At 44.3% G+C, this 23,634-nt stretch overlaps 1 protein-coding gene across 1 annotated transcript in view; it reads right to left on the minus strand.

The window, feature by feature from the left end:
• Positions 1–1,254: 1,254 nt before the first annotated feature.
• The window catches only part of DCTN5 (dynactin subunit 5), a 28,908-nt gene continuing 6,528 nt past the window's right edge, over positions 1,255–23,634 (minus strand). Inside the window, exons 3-6 of the mRNA XM_047712669.1 lie at positions 22,859–22,977; positions 19,766–19,877; positions 16,086–16,188; positions 1,255–13,009 (exon numbers count right to left, since the gene is read on the minus strand). Of these exons, the coding sequence (XP_047568625.1) occupies positions 12,912–13,009; positions 16,086–16,188; positions 19,766–19,877; positions 22,859–22,977 (432 nt within the window). The 3' untranslated portion in view covers positions 1,255–12,911. The remainder of the gene's footprint in view (positions 13,010–16,085; positions 16,189–19,765; positions 19,878–22,858; positions 22,978–23,634) is intronic.

Here is a 23,634-nt window from a genome sequence, read left to right on the forward strand (position 1 = left end):
TAAACCCGTACGCAGCCCGGGTGGCTTGGGAAGAGAAGCTTGATTGACAGGGACTCGTGCACAGCCGACACGTGGGAAACCTGGGAAACCGTACCCAGCGAGCGGATGCCGAGACCGGCCGGAGGAGATCAGGGAGTTCAGGGTTTCTTCCTTTCTCCGCGGCCGGGAAAGGTCCTGCAGTTCCCATGTACCTCCTGCAAGAAGCTTTCCCCAATTCCTTCCTCCACCCCCACCCCGCCTTCTAGACTATAAACTCTTGAGAACAGAGATCTGTCAGGGCAGCCTCAGGCAGCCGCCTCCGAGACAGCTGAGCTGTCCTCAGCAATGTTCCGAGACACCCCAATAAGCTAAAATCCAAGTAAAAACACGGAGCTTGCCAGGCTGATGCACTTTCGTGGCTCGGTCCCTACCTCCGGGGTAACAGCTGCTCCCAAGTCCCTCCAGAATATAGAGCAACTCCACTCAAGCATATATGGTTCAGGGACCACCAGCATTACCATCACCTGGGAACTTGTTAGAAAGAAAATTTCAGGCCTTACCGCAGACCTCCTGACTCTTGAGTCTGCCTTTCAATGTGACTGCCAGGTGATTCCCACACATTCTGATGTTCCAGACGCACAGTACCAGGGCCCCCCACATGCAAGAAAGTTGTCTGGCTTGCTCACTGCTCTATTTCCCAGGGCATAAAATAGTGGACCCTCAAGTCTCTGGTGAGAGGAAGGACGGCTGGTTGGCAGAATGCCCAGCAAACTGGCAGGCCGAGGCCATACAGCTCGCAGGGGTGTGTTTTGTTTGGCCTCCCACTTTTGAAAAATTGGATTCATTTACAGCACTTAAAAATCAAGAGAGCTCACATAAAAATTCAGATTAGTGTTTTTTCCTAACAAAAACTAGAAGGTCCCGCCGCTCTATGTCTACCTATTTTCCCAGTTTGTGATAGTGCCCAGCTATTTCCCTCTCTGCCCATTTCCCTGACTTCCCAAAGTACTGGAGTGGCAGACCTGGAACAGCAAAAAGCCCAAGTTCGAAGCCCTTTTTCTGTGCACCCTTGTACCCTATGATGTCTCGGGTAGAGCCCACCAAGTATCAACCATAGTCTAAGTATCTCTTTACCTGCCTCCCAGTAAACTGAGAGGTGATGATGACATCTTTCCTAGCCCATGTCCCAAGCTCCCAGAGCAATGCCTAGTAAAAAGGAGTAACTGAAATGTTTGCTGAATAAAAGGAAGTTTTTTAAAAAAAGTTATTATTTTTTTATCCTTGTGGTGGGTAATCTTTTTATTGAAGTTTAAGATACGTAGAGAAAAAGTTCACATAACTGTACAGCTCAATGAATTTTCACAACTTGAACCCACCCCACGTAAACAACACCCAAAATGAGGAAGAGAACACTACCAACACTCAGAAGCCCCCCGTGTGCCCTGTTTTGGGAGCCCCCAAAACCAGCCCACAGTTTGATGACTACTCACAGGACTCAGCATAGAGTCTTACTGTCATCAGGCTATAATTTATTACAGCGAAAGGCTACCAGGCAAAATCAGCAAAGGAAAAAGGTACAGAGAACAAAGTGCCGAGGAAACCGGGTGCAAACTTCCCAGAGCCCTCTCCCAGTGGAGTCACACAGGACACACTTAATTCCTCCAGCAGTGAGTTACGATAACAAGTGTGAAATGTTATTTGCCAGGGAAGCTCCTTAGAGACTCAGTACCCAGGGCTTTTACTGGGGGCTGGTCAAGTAGGCGCCCTCTGTCTAGCACATAACAAAATGCTGGATTCCTGGAAGGAAAGCAGGTATTCAGCATAAACCATATTGTTTTACACAGTTCAGGCACAGGGAGCCACTCATATCATTCAGGGAGTGTTGAGAACCCTCTCCACATCCAATTATCCAGGTGTCAGCAAAGGGTCAGCCTTGCAGACAAGGAGAGCAGTGTCAGGCCTATTCTATTAACTCTCTTCTGTACTGGCCTCCACCTAGGCTGTTGGCCCAGGCTTCTATACAGCAAATTTATTATCAGTAGGACCCCATGCAAAAGGATGGGACCATCCTGCAGTATACTGATCTCAGTTATGCTCCTTAGGGGTCCCGTGTTTAAGCCAGTTAAAATAAATCCCATTAACAATGCAAGTCTATTTTAGATACGGTATAAGTGAACTATACCTCAAATTTAAAAACAAAAAACAAACAAACAAACAAAAAAACGCAGTCTATCTTAGAATGCCAAGTGGCTTCCTCCAAACTTCTGTATGATTCATTTCTACCTGGCCCGAGGTACCAATTCAAGTCCAGCACAGCCAGTACATTCAAGCTGATCTGAAGCCTTCCAGGACTGAGGCAGTGTGGCAAGAGGGCACAAAGGCAGAAGTACAATCCCAGAGGGAAGAAGGTCCCCCGGGAAACGAGTTTGCAATGTTAGGGAACCTCAAGCAGGACATATGTTAGGCAGTGGAGGTTAACAGGGCCCCCATGTAAGCCTCCTGCCATGTGGCCTCCTGCCCGGGAGTTTCCAGTCCAATCTGAAAGATCCAACCAGCCCTTGGTTCTGCTTGTCCATGATACAAGTTTATGCATCTCATGAGTGTCCGTTGCATGTGGAAAGTGCAGGAGCCAAGGCCCTCCAGTCAGCGGTGCCAGCTGTGAGCACAGGCTTGGCGGTCTGAACTTAAAGCACTCCAGTGCCTGGAAGGGCAGCTCTGGAGTCTGATGTCAGGAAGAGCAGAAAGCTTCCAGATAGAGTTCTGAAGAACCAAGATTGTAAATGCCACCCCCCGACTTGCCCAAGGCTCCCCAGGTGTCAGGATTTTTCTCCACTGTTACAAAATCTGCAGCCCCGACGTTCAGCAACCCAACAACATTCTTTCAATTACCTCTTCTCCTCCTCCAGGCCTTTTATCTGCAAGGGTATGTATGCAGGAGGCACAAATACATTTTTGCAGATAAACATTTTTATCTCACTTAGCCAGAAAGACAAATTCAGGAATTGGTCGGGATGTGGGCTGAACTGTATCCCTAACCACCCCCTTACCACCAATTCCTATGCTAAAACCCTCACCCACAGTACCTCAGAATGTGACTGTATTGGGAGACAGGGCTTTCAAAGAGGTGATTCAATTAAAATGGGGTCACTAGGGTGGGCCCTCATCTGACCTGACTGGTGTCCTTGTAAGAAGAGAAGATTAGGAGACAACACCGAGGGGCGACTATGGCAGGACACACGAGAAGGTGGCCACCTGCAAGCCAAGGAGAGAAGACTCAAGAGAAATCTAACCTGCCGACACACTGGTCTTGGACTTCTGGCCTTCGGAACCGAGAACACACATTTCTATTATTTAAGCCCCGCAGTCTATGGCATTTTGTGATGGCAGCCCTAGCTGACTAATGAGGATGAAAGCCTGAATTTTCAAAAAATTTCAAAATGGGTTCACAGAACCTCCCACTCCTTTTATCCAGTGAACAGCCTTGATCAATCCCTCTCTGGAGACAGCTCTATTCAGATAATGAACCTACCTTACCAAGTATGGATGGGGCGGCGAGGCGGCGGCGGGGTGTAGTATGGAAGTAGAATCAGGCTATCAGCCCACTGTGGTGAGTTGCAACTAATCTAGAAAGCCGAACACAAGTTAGCGGCAGTGAGACATCCCTGTCAAGAAGGCCCAGAGTCTGAGCTGTCAACAGCAAGTGGAGGGGTCACACTCCCTCTGATGAGCCATCCCCCAACGTGCTGCTGTTGGCAGGGATCACAAATTAGGATTGGGGTAGCCTCCCCATTAGTGAAGAAGAGCTGACCAGCAGCTTGATCTTTGATGGTCCCGTCAGAGAACAAGCCCTCTTCCGTGGGGATGTGAGTGTGGCCTGATGGTCCAGCCAGCATCCACGATGGAGGTTTTCATCCTTTAAAGTTCCACAGAAGGGGTCCTAAATCCCAGTGGTCGCAGGGTCCGAGTCCAATTCACAGAGCCTGGGTCTGCTTCCAGGGCAGCACAGCTCCTGCTGGGACTGAAACAGCTACCGGCAACCTGTAACAGTTTTCAGCTTTGTCACGTCCAGACAAAAAGAATCAGGGAATCTGGGATTCCAAGACAGCCAACTGCTTCTCTTTGGCTTGTTGAAGAAAGACATACTGCAATGCCTGACAGCCATGGTCCAGGTCCAAGCGATGAGCAAAGCTTCTGTGTTCTGCTCTCAGTCTTGGAGTCCGGACTGACTCGCACCAAACCACGTGCGTCAGACTGGCTAGTTATCAGCCTCCACGCGTCAGACACTGGATTTCCACTAGGGCTCAATGGCAATTTAACTGCTTTCCCCAATTCCGAATGTGCACTGCCATCCAGAAATTGCCTCTCTTTGATGTCTTCCCTTCCAGAGGTTCCAACAGACAAAAATCACAGCAAAAATCATCGGTCCTGAAGACTTGTTCTGGTTCCAATACTCAAAGAATTTAAACTCCAACACACCATTCATAGCAAAGAGGAGAAAGCCGTATCCCACCAACAACTTCTTGATTTAATTTTCTTTGCATCTCTCTTTGATTGGGATGATCCCTCTAGCATTTATGAAATTGTAACTATATAACATTTTAAATCAGTTTTATCATATTTCCAGATACAGAAGCCACAAAATACAAAGTCATTTTTTAAAACTTCCCTTTTTTTTCTCATTGCAAATTTACTCAAACCCCTAGCAAATTCAGCATTGACAGAACTATAACCACAGACCTGAAGTGCTCTTTTTTGCAGAGGTAGAAATAACGCCTCATAAGATAAGACTTTGAAGCAATGAGATAAAAGGCCACTTAACATCAACTGCATGTATATTTTATTTATTCCATTTAGGAACATTTTTAAAGAAATGATAAAGCATTGAAGAAACTTTAATTCCCTTCCGATCTTTAACAACTGTTTTCATATAACTTTCTAGTTGCTGTCAACATGGACTTTTGATCAGTACAGCTGCAATTATGCCACATTAATACCCTCTATTTGCAGAGTGTCCGTGAACCCTTACTGAGCCCTTACTAGATGCTAGGCATGGGGCTAAAAGCTTTACAGAGATGATCTCCCTGAATCCCCACAACGGCCTTATTCCCATTTTGAAGATGAGCATATAAGCCCTTCTGGATTAGGCTACTGCCCTAGGTCTCATAGGCAGGAGGTGGCAGAGCTGGAATTGCAACCTAACTCTGCCGACTCCAACATACCCCTCATGCTGCCTGTGGGGGCCTTGTCTGTCTGGCTAGCCACTAATCCCAGACTCATTTGTTCACTCCCTCCCTCCCTACCAAAAAGCAGTATGATGTATACCTTAAACTCATGGACCAGGGAACCCTGGATTCAAACACCAGTTCCTCCCCTTACTAGCTGTGTGACCTTGGGCAAATTATTTAACCTCTCTGTGCCTCTACTTCCACATCTATAAAATGGAGAGAATCATGTCCATCTATGTGGGACATGCCTCTCTCTGAAGGTTCTTGTGAAATGCTTCTGTGAGGACAGCACTTCAAACACACCAGGCACATGGCCATGCCTGCTGTTGTTGTGATTACTGAAATAAAGAGAAACTGTGGCTATTCCCCAGAAGCTAAGGGTCTCCAAGAGGCCTTGCAGTTCCTGAGTCTCAGACTTCCTTATTTTCCCCTTCCTCTGGCACTACTGCTTCAGCAGGCTCTCACTGTTCCTATGTAAAGCCAGAAAGCATGCCCCAAAGACACTAAATGTTAGCTGAATACAGTTGAAGAGGTGTGTTGGTAGGACCAAAAAAGACCAGGGGTGGATGTCCAGACCCAAGGTCTGAAAGCCAGAGAGGGTGTGGACTCCATTCCTGTCTCTTCTCTTGGATGATTTTCATATGTATGAACCATCTGTGTGATGGCAAACAGACTTGGAGATACAGAACACGCCATCTCCTCTCCTTGGAGAAGCAGGGAAGTCCTGAGTCTGGGTCAGAGTGCATTATGAAAAGTAGGTGTGGCCAACCCACCAGCAAAAACTTAAGGACTTAAAAACAAAGGATTAACTGACTGGGCAGCAAGGATCCTCCTCTGAGCCAAGTGCTTTTGGAGGCCCAGGATATTGGGGGAACTGCATAAAACATGGACTTTGCAGCCAGATAAGACTTGGCTTTGATTCTAGCTGCATTAATGAGCTGTGTGATACTGGGCAAATTTGCTTAACCTCTCTGAAGATCAGTTTCCTCCTCTGTATAATGAGTTGTAAAGATAGTTGATAGTTTTGATAGCTGGGAGGATTAAATGTTTTCTAATAAGTGCTGGGCAACGAAGGGTGATCTCTTGTTTGTGGTGGATTGATTATAAATGAACAGATGTTCTTAATTTTATTCTAAATTTAAAAATATGTAAGAATGTTGTCCCTTATACTATGAGGGATTTCACTCAAGTTGTATCACTTCCTAATAATAGTTGTTAAACCTACCAGTCATTGAGTGCTTACCCTGAGCCAAGATTCCTGCTTTACATGTATGGACGCATTTAAATCCTCATAACAACCCCTACGCATGTTCCCCATTTTATGGATGAGAAATCCAAGGTTCCACAAGAGGAGTCAACCTCCCCAAAGTCACAAGGCTAGTAAATAGCAGGGCCGGATTTTGATTTGCCTGCTTCCAGTGCCCACACTCTTCACCACTATGACCCAAAAAAAAGGGCCCCCGGGCCCCCATCAGAGAACACTGTTTCCTTGGCTGACAACTGTTTTGAAATAACCAAGCCATAACACATTGTCTCAACACTGCCAATGTCATTACAGGGGCCTTACAGCTCCATAGAAGCCAACCCCCCAGGGGACCAGCCAGCTAGATCTGATCACCCAAGGCAACCAACCAGGTCCATTAATGCTAATTTGTCCTGGAAAACGGCCGAGGGCAAGTCAAAACATGTCTGGGGCTCCATGTTCTAGACCCCTCTGGGCTCTCATTGGCCAGATCAATACACCAAGAAAGGCCTCCCTAGCCACCAAGATCTCTTCTTTATAGCTTAGAAACTTCCAAGGATGTATGAAATAAAAGCAATGTTTGTCTGAGTCACTTCAAGTCTGCCATCAGCCACATGGGTCAGAGTGACTAAGAAGGGAACTGTGGCCTCGAGCCCTTGAGTGAAATGGCCCATGCAAAAGTGACTAATTCAGAAGCCACTGCAGATCCCAACTGACCATGGGAGCCCTGTGCAACCACATGCAACAGATCAGTCAACAGGAGGCACACGAGTCAGTCATTCAACCTTGTCCCCTGCACCAGGGATCCCACAATGTGAGACTTATCTAGGCTGGGTAGGGACTCAGAGGAGGAGGGGCTCATATCCACATAATCACCCCATTAAGTATATGCTGGATACCCACAGGCTCACACCTGATTCCTCAGGAGCTCATAGCTGGGTGCGCTCAGACAAGAACACAAGCATATAACTAGAATTTTATCCAGATCTTGACAAGGGTCCCTCCGCAAAGTGCTACTGGGTCCATGAGGAAGGAGTCCCAGGCAGAAGAGCATCCTCTAAATGGCTCTTTATTGAACACTCCACTTTAGCTAAGCAACATCCTCTCTGTGCCAGGCTTAGCTACCTCTCACAAGGCACGCTGCCCTCCCCCTGCCCCCAATAAGACCAAGAGTAATGAGAGATTGGACAGGTGGTAAGGGTAGGCAGGGAGACTGAGGAAGTGAAGACCACCAGAGGAAAGGAAGAGGCTTGAACTGGACAGCAGGTGATTTTTCCTACCCAGCATCCATTCTTCTCCTCTTCTGGTAATATCAACCCCCACCCAACCACCAGGTGCCAGCTCTCAGGCCATGTGGGTATGTGCCTCAGGTCTAGGCAATCAGTGCATTCCGCCTTCCTGGCCACAATGATTACTTGAGGCTGGATACAGCCCAGGTTTGGGCCAATGACAGCCTGGTCCAGGGGTTCTGTCAAGGAAGGGGAGCTCTTGGGGCGCCCTGGTTAAGTTGGTTAAGCGGCTGCCTTCGGCTCGGATTACGATCTCAGGGTCTTGGGACTGAGCCCTACATTGGGGCCCTGCTCACTGGAGAGTCTGCTTCTCCCTCTGACCCTCTCCCTGTTTGTGCTCTCTCAAATAAATAAATAAAACAACTTTAAGAAAGAAAAAAAAAAGGAAAAGGGAGCTCTTTCTACCAATAACTGGAGCTGCAGGGTCGCTCTTGAAGCCTGAGAATGAAGCCAACTCAAAGGGAAGCAGAGTCAAGAGCTGAAGAGACAGATCCCTGATGATGCTGTTGTGAGTCTTGGAATACAGCCTGAAGCCCCATCTGGCTCTGGCCTTATCAGCATCACGAGCCAGTGAATCCCCCATCCACCCTAAGCCAACTGGAAAGAGTCCCAACGGAGGTTTCTCCCATCAGTCTGCTCTTCTGGGAGTACTGTGAAGACAAAGAGACTTTCTTCTCTGGGATTTTAAAGGTAATTATCTGGTGACAGATTGTCCCGGGGTGAGAGCCACCATGGAGACAGAGTCCAGCTGGTCTTTCCTAGGATACATAAGACTGTCAACAGCCTTTCTAACAGTATCAGTCTATAGTTATAGACTCTTTTACTGTTTGCAGTAGCTATTGTTTCTGCCTTCCAAGCACCTTGCTTTGGTGATGGGCTCTGCTGTATCTCCACCATGGGGGGACGGAGGAAAGCTCATGACCCGCATCAGGTTTACTGCAAGGCCTTGGCTGCGGTGATTAATCTAAGAGGGTATGGGACTCACCAGAAGTCACTGAGAACTTTTCTGTGGGACTTTTCCAAATTAGAACTGGAGGGAAGAAGCCTTTCTTTCAGGGTCACCAAGCTGGGAGGGTACAAGTTTGGAGCTATCAGCTGCCACGTGCCCCAATGCATGGAGAAAGCCCGTTTGCAGTAGGAGAAAAGGAAGCCAACACACAAGCCTGCGAGAGCTTGCTTAATGTCTCCTTATGCTGAATCTTCCCCTCTCCCTTTTATTGTTAGAATCTCCCTCCTCAGAGTTTTGGCTACCCAGTCTGTGACTAAATTTACAGCTTCCCTTGTACCTAAGTATGGCCATATGACAAGACAGGAGGAGCTTCACTATTTGATGACTTCATGGGGCCCAGCCACCTACTTGCTCTAATAACCTGCCTATTCCTGCACTCTTAGGTGAGAGAGAAGTAACCTTCTAACTTGCTGGAGCCATGGTATTTCCATGGCTTCTTTGTTACAGTGGTCTAGTTTATACCTTTACTAATGTGCAGATGAAAAAGATATAGAAAACAGGGGCACCTGGGTGGCTCAGTCAGTTAAGCATCTGCCTTTAGCTCAGGTCATGATCAAAGGGCCCTGGGATTGAGCCCCTCTTCAGGTTCCTTGCTCAGCGGGGAACCTGCTTCTCCCTCTCCCTCTGCCTGCCGCTCCCCATTTGTACTCTCTCTTTCAGTCAAATAAATAAATAAAATATTTAAAAATAATAAACAAATAAATAAAATCTTAAAAAGATATAGACGATAAAGAGCTATATATGGGGTTTAAATCTCTGGAATTGTTGTCCCTGCAATGGTAACATTATTACCTACAGAGTGCTAGTAGCTATCTTTGATGTTTACACATAGTAGCTCATTTAATCCGAACCAATCCTGTTGGGGTACTATTGTCATTCCCGTTGCACAGCTTAGGACATAGAGCAGAGAGATAAAGTAACTTGTCTAAGGTCCATACTATACTGCATCTCAAGCTAGTCTTTTCCATGATTTCTTGTGCAAGCCAATAAAACCCCTTTCTTACTTAAATTGGCTCAAGCTGGATTTCTAACACTTGTAACAAAGCAGTCTAAATGGATTTTTGTCTAATCCAGCTTGCAGATTCCTCTATAGAGTGCCAACCATATGGTACGGAATTTTAAGACACTATTTCTTGACTGCAAGCAAGATAATTCTCCCATGAAACCTGCTCTGATTAGCTTCTTAAACCACAACTGCAGTTTAACAACAGGGCACACTGCAAGGGGACAGTCTTCTCAGAAGGAACTGTCTGTGGCAGACACTGTTGGATAATTCATCCAATATCCACTCCCAACTCCCTCACCCTTGCCTGCCTGAAAAAGCAAAATACTTTCTCAGTTTTCTGTATAGCGAGGGTTGGCCAGATGATACAATCCGGGGCAATGAAAGGTATTATAGTGGGGAGGAATTCCAGCATAGTGATAAAAACTACAGGCTGGGGGCGCCTGGGTGGCTCGGTGGGTTAAAGCCTCTGCCTTCGGCTCAGGTCCTGATCCCGGGGTCCTGGGATCGAGCCCCGTGTCGGGCTCTCTGCTCAGAGGCGAGTCTGCTTCTTCCTCTCCCTCTGCCCCTCCCCCTGTTTGTGCTCTCTCAAATAAAATAAAATAAAATAATATGAAGAAAATAAAATCTTTAAAAGTATGGGCTCTAGAACTAGAATGCTTTGACTTACTGTCATATTAGGTGTATAAATTTGGGCACTTTACTTAACCTCCTGTTCCTTGAGGACAGTAAGTGTATCTACTTTATGGTGGTTGTATTAAAAAGTTAATAAATGTACAGAACTCATAAGAGTAACTGGTACTTGGTAAACACTCTATAAATATTAGCAACTGCTATTTTTGTCACCTGTATGTGCCAAATATGGAACATCTCTAAGGCGTATCATTAAGTAAAAGCAGCAAGACGAGAACAGCACATCTACCATGTGCTCACATTTGTATGCATAGAGAGGCTAAGGTACACGTATTTATCTGCTCGTGCCTGAAGACTGTCTCTTGTAGGACATACCCAAAACTGTTCAGTAGCTGCCTCTGGGAAGTAGAACATGGAACTGGGATGCTGGATTGGGAAATTCTACTTCACTGTATGTCCCCTCTTTACTAACTGGATTGGATTTTTGCAATCAGGTACTTGAGTTACTACTTAAGGTTTTTAAAATCATGTTTAGGAGGCTTTAAACAATCCCACTTTCTCTTAATTTCCATTGTTCACAACAAAATAGGCAGTCAAAAAAATGATATGTCAATTACATCTCAATGAAGCTGGAAAGGATAAACTGAAAAGGAAAATGGACAGTCAGTTGCATGGCGGTCAGCTTCTTTTTAGAGGTATTCAAACACAGGCTGGATGGAAATTCTGTTAGATGTGCCCTGGAATATCTCACTAGCTAATGAGAGGTTAGCTTAGACAGCATCAAAGCTCTGTCAATTCCAACATTTGTCTTTATGGTGGCACAAAAGGGGAAGGGAACTGGGGAAGATGCCAGGAAATGACCCAAAAAACCCCCCAACACAAAACAAAAACCCTACAACCATCACAGACTGCTGGTGTCAGGGCACACAGCAGATGTGCTCCAAGGGCAAGCTTAATCTCATCTTACCAGGGCAGAGCTGAATCGCATGGCTATGCTGTCAGACAGACATGGGTATGACTCCTGGATCAGCCACTTTGTCACTGTAGGGACTGGACCAAGTTATCTAAGATCTTTGAGTTTTCTCTCATCTATAAAATGGGAATAACATCCCACCTCCTGGGCTGGCATGAGCCATAAGCAGACTAGTGAATGTAAAGTCTATAGCAGGGCACCAGGCATGCAGGGAAGCAGCCGAGGAAGTGAGGTAGCCATCACGGAGGAGGATAGGGATCACTTTCAAATGATTTGTTTCACGTATCAATCTTTTAATGCATTAAAAAAAAAAAAAAAAGACAAACTGGAAAACAGTTTTACATTGACCTAGAGGAGATCATCACATATAGCCATTTTAACAAACCCCACAACCACATATTAAGTCCAGACAGTTCCTGCTAGATCCTAACCTCCAAGGCTGAACCGTCTTACCCTGTTCACAGAAGAATCAAAGCATTAAGCAAAGCCAAGGTTCTCAGACCTTCCCTTCTAAATCTTCTGTTTAGACCAAGAGGTCAGAGCAGAACCAGGCAGGGTTGTGTTATTATTCAGGAGATGGTTAATAACAATACTAGTAAATTCATTTACTCCTTGGAGCTCTGTGCCCACAGAATGATTTAAGAGGCCCCTGTGTATATATGTGATTGGGTCTAGGTAGAGATATTTTGGTCTGAACTGTGAGGTTTATGGCAAATAGAGTGGATGAATGGCTCTAGGCCATAGGACAAGTGTCACAAATGCTATGTCTTCAAGGAAATAAGGCATATGCTGTTGCCTCCAAATACTGTGAGGCAAGTAGTGACTACCAGACTAGTCCATTCATATAGCAGACTCCTACTTGGGTCTTTGCAAAAATAAAATCTGGGTGCTGAGGGCCCCCCTTTTAGTGAAAGCTAAAGGCCCTAGAACAGAATGCCAGAAAGTCTTTTATTAATTACTCTGGGCTAAAAAGACACTTAAGGTCAATTCAGGAAGAAGAAAAAAATGCTAACCACCCCTCCCTTCAAGTTTTAGTAGCCAACAGGAATCTGGGCTCTGAAAAGTCACCCACACTGCAAGACCATGGGCAACTGTGGCAACTCAGGAAAAGTAAGAGCGAACCATGTGAGCAGTGTTTATTGTGGGCAGCTAATGGCCGTGAGCACTAGAACAGCTCACAGCCATCACACTGGGACAGTGCTCTGCTCTGTGGGCCTGTTTTGGCAGAATCCTGTCATCCACAGGACCAAGCGGGTGGGAGTGTTGGGAACAGATGATTCTGTGTTCCACAGATAATGGCATGAAGGGACCGTTAATAGATAAGGTTTAAGCACAGCATTTGGACACAACTCCTTTAGACATTCTGTTATTGAAGTCTTAAGAGCTTAGAACCTAGAAGGATTGAGAAATTCTAAAGAATAAAACAAAACCAGACAAACAGAAAAAGAAGGTGAAAGGTATCAAAGACACAAGAGCTCTTTGTAGATGCTGGCTGGCTCACTTTGTCCCCAAGTTCATCTTAGAGCTCACATGAATTTGAGACATGAGGCAGAGACACTAGACCTGTGTCAAGGGCAAAAACTTCTGGTAGTAGCTCTTGGTGACGTCGATCATCAGCTCCTGGGTACATTCTGGGAGCTCCCCTGAAAACAGTCCTGGGAAAAGAAAGACCTGGTCAACCAACTGGAGCCGAGGGAGGCTAACAGCTCTGATTTCTATTTAAACCCCTATAGGGCCCTTTTCTTTACTCATGAGTGTCTAAATGCTAGGTCTTCCAGCTTCAGTGCTAGCAGAATATTTCTACTGACCATATCTTCAAGATGATATTTTTGTGTCGGGGGGAGACAAATAATGCAAATTCCCCGAATAGATAAATACCTTCCAGGTAAAAGAGGTTCATACATTATTGCATGAGCTGAAGAGTTAAGGCATCTCCAACTACAATGGGAGGTTGTTCCAGACAAGGATTTGTCCATCCCCTGGATTCTGATGTGACAAGCCCAGGTGAACACTCTCTGAGGTAAGAAACTGCTCTGTTGTTCATACAATGAAGCTGAATCCAATCCCCAAACCTGCTACATACAGAAAAATTGTGGATGGGAGTAGAACAGAAATATCCTACCAAAAGACAAAAAACTGTATTTAAGGATTTCAGGGAAAGAGGCACTCTCATCCACTATGGATAAAAGCATACGTTTGTACCACTATTTGGAAGAACAACTCTGGAAAATCTAGCAAAACTTTTAAAGGTTCATACCCTGTGATCTGATAACCCAACTTCTAAGAATTTATCTTACAAATAACCTTGCCCAAGTGAACAATATATGTATAAGAATATTAATGCAGCAAAGTTTCTAATAGTGAAAAGCCAGGTACAATGTCTAATGGTCCATTATTCCAGGAAACCAGTCAGTTACATTACGGTGTATTTATGTAGTGAAAACCATGCAACCATGAAAAGGAATAAGGGGAATCTCTACATACTGACAAGAAAAGATCCCCAAGATATACTGTTAAAGCAAATTTCCAAACAGAATAGAAAGTGTGCATCTGTTTATACAGGTGTGAACAGTTTTATATACCCATGTTATATACAAAAGTACACACATATACACAGATATGTACACACACCTGTGCATTAATGCACATACAAAACAAACACATACACTTGCATATTATACATGCAGAAAATAACAGGCAGGACAGAAAAAAGGTCTAAAGAATACAGAATCCTCAAAGGTACCTTTAATAAATGTGCAGTCTGTGTTAGATTTGCAAACATGTTTGGTCGGCACAGTATTTAATCTTTTTGAAAAGCTAGCAGCCAACATTTAAAAATTCAGAGATATCATGTAGATATGCAGATTTTTAGCTCCTCATGAACTATCAGAAATTCTTAAAATGTTAGCTCTGTACTCTTGGCCAGCCATGATAGGCTGTCATTTCAATCACGGCTGTCTGACTCTTACAGGCAGTTTTGGCTTTTTGGTTCCTGACCCAGATTCTTTCTGGATGGTTTGTCTTTCATTTTATTCCACTACTCAGTGGAGCCCTCAAAAATGTACCAGTTGTCCTACAATTTTAGATCTCTTTATTAAAGACAGAGATTGCCAACAGCAATATCTAGATGGTTAACTTTGTTTGTCAAACTACTAAAAATGAACATGGGACAGCCACATGTGCTGTGCCACAGCACAGAAAGTACTGGACTCTAAATAAGGGGTCTTAAGAACTAATCAAGGCTTTCCCACAAACAATCTCTGACCCTGTGGACAACTCAATCTCTCTAGGCCTCAGTTTCCCCATCTACACAATCATCTCTAGGGTCTCATGCAGCCTGAATCTTCCATCAGAACCTCCAAACAGTGCTTGCTTGGATTTCAAATACCAAGTGGTGTGTCTCCCTGTCTTGGCCATCAATGCCCAAAGACCACTGCTGGTTCTAAGGACCCTGAAAAAGTTAAAAGAGATTAAGATATTACTCTGGTAACAGACTTCTCACCTCAGAGGGTGAGACAGTCTGACAATCAACCGAAAACAACCACTGGGGCTGTTCTGATCTGTGCATGCTAAGAACAATGATACTTTCTCACAGTGGGAACCCAATCTAGGGAGAATCACTCAGCAAGGCTCTCTTTCCTCCTCTGCAAATGCAGAGGTACATGGAACAGCAGAACAGCCCATTTCCTCCCCAAGGAATATGAATGGATGATTTTGCACATCTTTGAAACCCACAGTCAATGATCTGAGTGATGAGTTTTTTAATTGGAAAAGCAACTAAACCACCAAGGGGTACATCTCATATATTGTCAAATCTCTCACTACATAGCATCTCCCATCTGTGAATCTCTGGTGTGCCTCTGTCCACACTGCATGAGTTCAACCATGTAAAACCATACACAGAAGAGACGAGACTGCCTTGGGGTAGGGGTGGGGGACATGAGGTTTTCTTCTTTTTTTTTCTTTCTTTTCTTTTCTTCTTCTTTCTTCTTATTTCCGCTTTCCTGTGTTTTTCAAGTTTTCTAGGAGGAGGGTATATTACTTTTGTTTGCTCACATGCTTGGCCATTGGGAACTCTGAGCTCACAGGGGCTTTACCTGAGGGCATTCTGTCAGCCAAATTAGAGAGGGGATGTATTTGCTTCTCTTGGGTGACTCAGAGGTATCATTGGTCTTAGACCATGTTTTATGTTAACTCCTCAGTTTGGGCATTCCTGGGTAGTGTGGGAAGTATAAGTTCAAGACCCCAAACAAAATGAAGCCATGTTAGAATTCTCTGGAAGATTTTTTCTTTCTCCACCCAGAGCCCAGACCAAGAAAGGCTTGCTTCTTGGTACTTTTCCTGTGCTGGTGGCAGGTTGACTCTAGATCAACTTTTATTGAGAGATCACCCTTCAAGAGGATCTCTCTGCCTTTCAAGGCTTTTTCTCTCATCCCCACAGGAGTATCAAACCCTAAACCACTCTATTTATTAAAAAGATGCACAAGCCTAACCGGGCTTATAGTGTGGGTTTAGTCTCCTCTTTGCTTCTGACCCTTGAAATTTCCTTGTGAACCCAACTGCGCATTTAAAAAGATACTGGTTATATTTTTAGATAGCATTTCTAGGTAATCTCTAGCAGGAGAATTTTTAAATTAGCTAGATCAATACATTGTCAGAGATAAAAATTGCATGCATTACTTTTGCGATGGAAAATGAGCCTGAGCTTTCATAATCAGCACCCAAGCTTACCTGGACAGCCTGAGAAGACAGTGAATGGTGGCACCACAGTTTCTGGGGGTAATACTGTGTTGTCAAGAATTTTGCAGCAGTCTTTCAACACACATCGGCGCCCCTGAAATTAAAATCTTGTCACTAGGAAATAGAGCAGGAAATGCTCAAGTAGAAGTTGCCTGGTCTGCTGCATGGAATGCTATTTTATATTTTCTCCATTCATGATATCATACAATATATAGGGCCAAGAGGTTTGGCCACAATTCCCTACTTCAGGTAGCACATGACAAGCAGGAGGAGGTAGGGGTATGAGTGTGTGCGTGTGCACGCGCGTGTGCATGAACTTGGAAAAGGGACAGTTCAGGTTATCTTAGATATTACAGACTGAAATTCAGTTTCCCAAGAGTTGTACCATTTTCTGTCTTTTTTCTTAAATTTAGTGGACATCTACTTTTTTGTTTGTCCAACATTTGATCACCTTTCTTCTGGTAACAGAACCTGTATTGTCCTTGGTAACACCCCTCTGCCCCTGACAGTCCCCTATCCTAACCCCAAACCCCAAGCCTGGCTTCAAGGACTGTTTTATGGAATGAGCCAAATCAGTCTGATGAATCACAATATCAAGGCTTCTGCTGGCACTACTGGGAAAAGAAGTTCTTTCCATCGGGGTTTCTAGAGGACAGGACAGACATTTGGACCAGCTATCTTGTTTCCACGAGGGAAGAAACTGCCTGAGAGCTTCCCAGAGGAAAGTGGGAAAGAGAAGGAGACTAATTCTCATGATATCAATTGAACCCCTAAAGCCACATGTGTACACAATTAGGATCTACCTTTTACTCTTGGTTCATATTAGCCATAGTTTGTTTTGAAGGTTTAGGTCAAGCCTTATGCTTGACTTTATCCACTGCAGAATTGAAAAGTGGCAACTTTTCAATTCTGCATCACCCAGAGCATTTTGAGGGCAAGAAATAAGGTCTGGAAGATACATCTGTTTCCTAGTTTAAGGGAAAGGGGAGGTTTCTTCTATAAATAGATTAAAGTTGTGCCTCAGACTACCTGCCGAGTAAGTGAAAGTTTCAGTCTTCACTGACTATGTTGACATCACCAGGGCCTGTGCATTCACTTGGTTCTGGTCAGAGGATCTGATAAAACATACTTGGCTGACAGTGTGGAATCCCCAACAACATCAGGAGAATGCTACCCTGTCTAGATCTCAGATTTTACCAAAGAATATGAAAGATACTTTGATTTGGTTGTATTAAAATTTTCCTAATTATTAATAAAGACCCAAATGTATGTATTTCCAGGAATGTCCAAGTAGATTGCTAAATGGGTGTTTTAGAAAGCTTATACCTTGAAGGTCTAAAATTTTTAAGTAACTAAGCTATCTCTGGCAAGGTGGATAATAGCCTTGGAGATACTTGGCACTATCCGTAGCTCAGAAACAAGTTATAACTGCAGCTCTCCATTCATTCTTGGAAAGTTCCCTCCCATGAGTTACCTGCTAGTGGCGATTCCCAAAATACAGCAGGTGGCCAGCTCCCCTGGTGACTCCCAAATTAACTCAAAGATGTCCTATGACACCTAGGCTCCTAATAATTCCAACTAAGCACATGGGGCACTGGGTGGAAAGAAGCTGAATGTGCTGCGTGAGGCATGACCCATTCACACAGAGGGCTCTGTAGACAAAGGGCCCTGGAAAAGAAGAGCAGTGTGAATAAAACTTCCACTGTGTATCATCAGCCACCACCCAGCCTGGAGGCACCTGCTGCGTCCACTAGTTAGCCACTCTGCCCACTCAGGCAAATGATGTTCAATCAGCTTCTAGAGCATTCTGGGCAAAATGATCAATTAAACAGCAGCGGAAGTCAGAACGTGGGTACTTCTTAGGAATGAGTGTATTGGCAATAGATGAGGAGGTGAAAAGCTGAAACTGCTTCTTTATTCTTTCCTGGAGGACTTTCCCAGGAGGAGTCAAAAACTCCATGTTGCCAGTATTACGGCTACCTGTATCTCCTGATAGAAGTTACTCCACATCCTTGAGCCTTGGGCTCCTCCTCTGGGAAACAGAACATAAAATCAAACCTGCAGGGATGCTGTGAGGATTAGACAATGAACGTAAAACTCACAGTGCAGTCCCAGCGCCCATGAAGACTGTCTGTGACGCTTTTTCTGCAGGCACCTGGGCAACTCTGATGGACACTTCTAACTTCACGCATCTGAACAGCAGTTAGATCACCAAATGGGTGCAGTCACAAGGGTCTGTGGGTCATGGGGACAGCTGGACTCTAAAAGAGTCCCTGCTAGCTCTGAGATTCTAGAGCTCTAAAAGGATCTTTCTCCTGAGATTACTTGAGAATTTGTAAAAGGCTCAGCAAATAGGTACTGCCAATATCCAACAGTGACGATGTCTGGAATGATGTATCAGAAAGTGGCACAAAAAAGCAGAGCACGGGACAAGAAGACTAGAACTCCCTAAGCACTGGGAAGAGCATTTGGATTTTAACATTTCAGACATTTAGCTCTGGGGATAAAGGACGGGGCTAACACAGTAGACTACTATGAACATGTCATCACTCTGCAGAAGAGAATGTCAGAAAAATCCAGCTGTGGCTTAGAAAGCCAGCTTTTGTCACACAGAATGAGCAGAAAGAATGGGTTTCATGATTTTCCGTCTTTCTTCAACATCATGCCAAACAAAAGACCCTCTGTTTCTAACACATATGAAGGGACTCCTCTGGAGGAGAATATTTGGCAAAACAACCACTTCTCTTAATTCTGAATAACAGGTCAGATTGGGATGTTTTCCACAGCAATGTGGCCCTCCACTGCACGGTCCATCTTTGCTGTGCTCTCTTGGCTTGTAGAATGTGACTGCATGGTTTCTGCAAGTATTTTATACTTGAATATTATCCAGAATATGGAACTGTCTCTGTATTATTGGGAATAACCATTTAAGTCCTTGGCTTTTCCTAGAAGCTAGGATTTGGGTATAAATTCAAAATATAGGAAACATTTTCCCTAAACCTTAAGGCAGTTCAGCTCTGGTCATTAACATTCTCACCCAGGATGTTCTCATAAATCCCAACTGAAATCAAGCTCTTCATCAATGAAATACTAAGAAATCCAATTTCATAAAGCCTTGGCCAGATGAAAGAGGAGATGCCAAGGCTCCTGAACACTGAATGTCCAAATGTCCACTGAACAAGGGTCCACTTGTACCCTGCACACCCATCACCCTGAACTACTTGCAGTTCCCTTAATGTCACGCCCCTTGTCCCCCCCACTAGACTGTACGATCCTGGAGGTAAAGCACCAAGTAGGCCATAGAGCCCGCATGGCTATTCATACTGCCTGGGTTCAAATCCCAGCTTTCCACTTCATAGCCCTGTCAAATCCCTAACTTCTAAGGTCTTCAGGCTTATCGCCTAGGGATAGTAATAGTTAGCTACCACCCTTAGATGGTTGTAAGGGTCAAATGAAATAGTCAAAGGGAAGAGTTTAACATCATATAGAAGAAGTTAGATACAATTTAGCCATGATTATTAACGTCTAGAAACCTTCAAATCCAGTAATAATTCCAGGAGACCAGAAACTACTTCTACCCCGCTTGGCCACAGCAGCAGAGGCCCACTGATGTGAGGGACGGAGCTGGAGAAGCAGGGAGGCTGTTTAGCTAGCCAAGACACCATACTCACAATCACACAGTTCTTGCCAACGTGAACGTAAGAGCCAATCTGAGCTGCGTTGACCACACAATCTTCTTCAATAAAGACATGGTCCCCGATATGTAAAGGAAAGAATGCAACGCTAGAGAAGGAAAAGAAGATGAACAACAACAAAAAAAGGTCAAGGTGATTTGCTTTCGGTCAAGGTTTATAGAACTGCTGATCATACTCTCAACTTCATCATCTTGTCTTTAAGACTGCTCCTAGCAAGGAAGGAATCCTCAGGCTAAGAGAATTCTATGATGTTGGAGATAAATGTGATTACTAGCTCAAAATCAGAAATATTGGACCGGGCAGTGTACTAGGAAACAGCAAGACCGAAGTGGCGAGACCTTCCAAGCTAAAAGAGCTGGCACCAAATGAATGAATGTTTTGCTCATTCCTGCCTCCTTGGAAAAGCTCATAGGTCATATATTCGGTAATCTGCCCAAGATGTTGTAGGGGACTGACATCAGTTCCTGGGATATACTTTCTACTATTCAACATTCCAAAAATTTGTATATTCACTGATTTTACTAAGTGCCTCTTTGCCAGACTCTATGCTAAAAATTGGAAATATAACGGCAAGCAAAAATGACACTATCCAGCCCATAAGGAGACAGCAATCAAGAAAGATTAAACAAATGATTATATAAGTAGTTATTTACAACTATGATAAGTACTACAGAGTAAAAAATACCATGTTATAAGCAGAGACTTTACCTAGGTAAGAAGTTTGGTAAAAGTATAATTTTTTTTAAGGTTTTATTTATTTATTTGACAGACAGAGATCACAAGTAGGCAGAGAGGCAGACAGAGAGAGAGAGGAAGGGAAGCAGGCTCCATGCTGAGCAGAGAGCCCGATGCAGGGCTCCATCCCAGGACCCCGGGATTATGACCTGAGTCAAAGGCAGAGGCTTTAACCCACTGAGCCACCCAAGCGCCCTAAAAGTTTAATTTTAAGTGACATTTAAGGGGCATCTGGGTGGCTCAGTCAGTTAAGCACCTGACTTTGGCCCAGGTTATGATCTCAGAGTCCTAGGATCAAACCTCATGTTGGGCTCTGCACTCAGTTGGGGAGTCTGACTCCTCTCTCCCTCTGCCCATCCCCATGCTCATCTGCCCTCTCTCTCAAATGAATAAATCTTTAAAAGAAAAAGTGACATTTAAGCCAAGACCTGAAGGATGAGTAGGAGTCAGTAAGCTTTCTCCAGACTTCTGACATCACTGCTATTCTCCATGATTCCTCAAATGTCATTGACAGTGGTTCTATGATCACATTTACAAGTAACTTCAGTACCTTGTGATAGAAAATATTTGGACTAGAACTAAAATAAAGTAGCTGGATGCTCACTGGCTCTATCTAGTCCTGTGCTCTGTTTTGTCAAGAATATTTTGTCAGAGAGGATACCTGTCCTCCCTGGACCTATAGCTTATTTAAATTTTCCTTAATCCATTTGTATTTTTGATCTGGGACCCTTGTGTGACAATGAATTCCTCGATCTTATCAGTCTATAGCAGCACTGTCAGCACCTGAATTTTAAATTAAAAATTCCAAACTTGATATTATTATCTGGTTCTATGATCTATTATCTAGTTCTTGTATAGAGCTACGTGAGGTGGGGGACAGGGGAATCCATACTCACTTGCTGTTTCTGTGTTGCTATTTACACTTTTCTATTCCTATATTTTCCATGGCTATTCCTAACTACACAACCTACTGTTCACCAATTAACCCCCTATTTATTCTCAGTGCTTTTCTGAGACCACAGCCAGCACAGTAATGCTGCTATCAGAAGGGGGAGCCAACGACTCAGGCAGAGAACCTGTCACAGTGTGGAACCACAAAAGCCCACCGCAAGGATTTCTCATTTCCCAACAGCCTTCTGAGCTAATGAGCAAATGTTTTCACATGAATGATTTGCCCTGGCTCCCTGTTCCCATTCCCGTATGTAATGGAAAGCCTGGAGTCTGACTCCATTCTGAGACATGCAGGACGATTCCTGTGTGCTTCACTCCTTGGTAGTACAGTCTGAGTTGGTCGCTCTCTTTACTGTTCCTTCCTAACCATGTTCAGCCTTGTGACAGGGCTGTCACATTATACAGTGGCTATCACATTATAGTATCATGTTCTATAGTAGTCATCTATGTATGTAAGTGTTTCTACCACTAGGTTTTTGAGAACTTTGAGGCAGGAATGTTATTTCATCCATCTTTATGTACCCACCTTATAATCTAGTGACTGACGTAAGAAAGCACTCAATCAGTGCTTACTGAATTACTCAATGAAATGCAGATGGTGCCACAGGTAGGCGCCAGGAGGGAAAAGAGGGAGAGGTAAAAACAACATCAACAAAAAAATACCAGCACATCAGACATAGTCGACAGTTTTCCTGCCCTGTCCATGACCTTCCCTGGATAATCCTTATTACCATTGAGAGAACAGTGGGCCTGACTTGCCTCTGCCCTCCGGGTCAAAACTGTTCAGACGAGGGGTGGGCACTTCACTCCAGCTGAGCCAATCAGCTTCCCTCTGCCAAGATTCTGGAAATAAGACCTAAAATCTTTGGCTGGTATCTGTTGAAGCCTAAATAGAGAACTGATATAAATAATGGGCTGAGGCAGAATGGTTGGCTCCATGAGAAAAGGGGGAAGACGAAGTCAACATGAAAGAGAGGAGAGGGAAGCAGAAATGCAGACAGAGACTAACAAGAAACAACATAATCTTGGTGATAGAGCGACAGACAGAACAGTTGTCTTGATTCTGGCTAGCTGTCCAAGTATAAGTTCTAGTCCCTATGAGGCCTGGCCCCTTTTCCTACCCTTATATTCCATAAATATGCCTGCATCTCTTCATCAGAACCCCCTCTGCCTTTGCCAATCCAAGTGGATTCTGTTTCTGGCAACCAACCAACAACCAGACTAAGACAACCACCACCAGAGTTGTGTTCATTACAGTGAATTCCTCCTCAGTGACCAAAACAATAGCACAGACCCACTCCTTACGCCACAACTCAACATTTGGAATCACCACGCGTAGCAGCGTCTCGCACATGACCGAAATTAGGTAAGTAAATTACATACCCTTTGCTGAATTTCTTGAATGGTGGCCTTATGACACTCCGACTTTTCACAACACAATGACGTCCAACTCTTACATTTGCCAGATCCCCTCGGATAATACAGTCATTCATCACAATGGTCTATAAAATAAAGCACATTTTAAAAAGCTACCAACATAGTCTGAAATACAACAAAAAAGAGTAGGTAAGACACTGAAGTTATGCTATGATCTACTGAGTCACATGTTCTCTCAAAAGGGATAACTTTAAGGTAATGAGAACCGCCCTCATAACACTGACTCCGTTGAAGATGTTCACAGCATACCATGAGCTTTGCTCTTAATATCCCATAAACAGGACTTGTTGAATGAACAGATCTTTACTAAGAATGCCTTAGTTTACCTAGTTTACTCACCTCCTCAGATTCACTTGGTTCTACCTGCCCTTAAGCCTTGGCTGCTTGCTAAGTGAGAATCCAGGCTGCTCCTACCTTTGTCCAATCTCCCAACACTACTGATTGTCTCCAACTTCATGCTCCTGGAGGTAGACCTATTGAGCTCCTGGTTCCTCTCCCAAATTCTGGACTCAGATGAAGTGCAACATTGCAGGGTATGATACCCGGCTGCCCCAAAGATTGCCTAGATAGGCTGCAGGGTGAAAAACGCAACTCAGAAGTTTGGGGGAATTAATACCCCATACTTGGTAAATAGGTATTCTGGAAATGTCTTCTGAATAAATGGGGTAAAAAAAAAAAGTGCATATGGCTGGGAAAAGTAAGCTGCGACTAGGACTTATGAG

This window comes from Lutra lutra, chromosome 18, assembly GCF_902655055.1.
Source record: "Lutra lutra chromosome 18, mLutLut1.2, whole genome shotgun sequence".
Taxonomy (NCBI): Eukaryota; Metazoa; Chordata; class Mammalia; order Carnivora; family Mustelidae; genus Lutra; species Lutra lutra.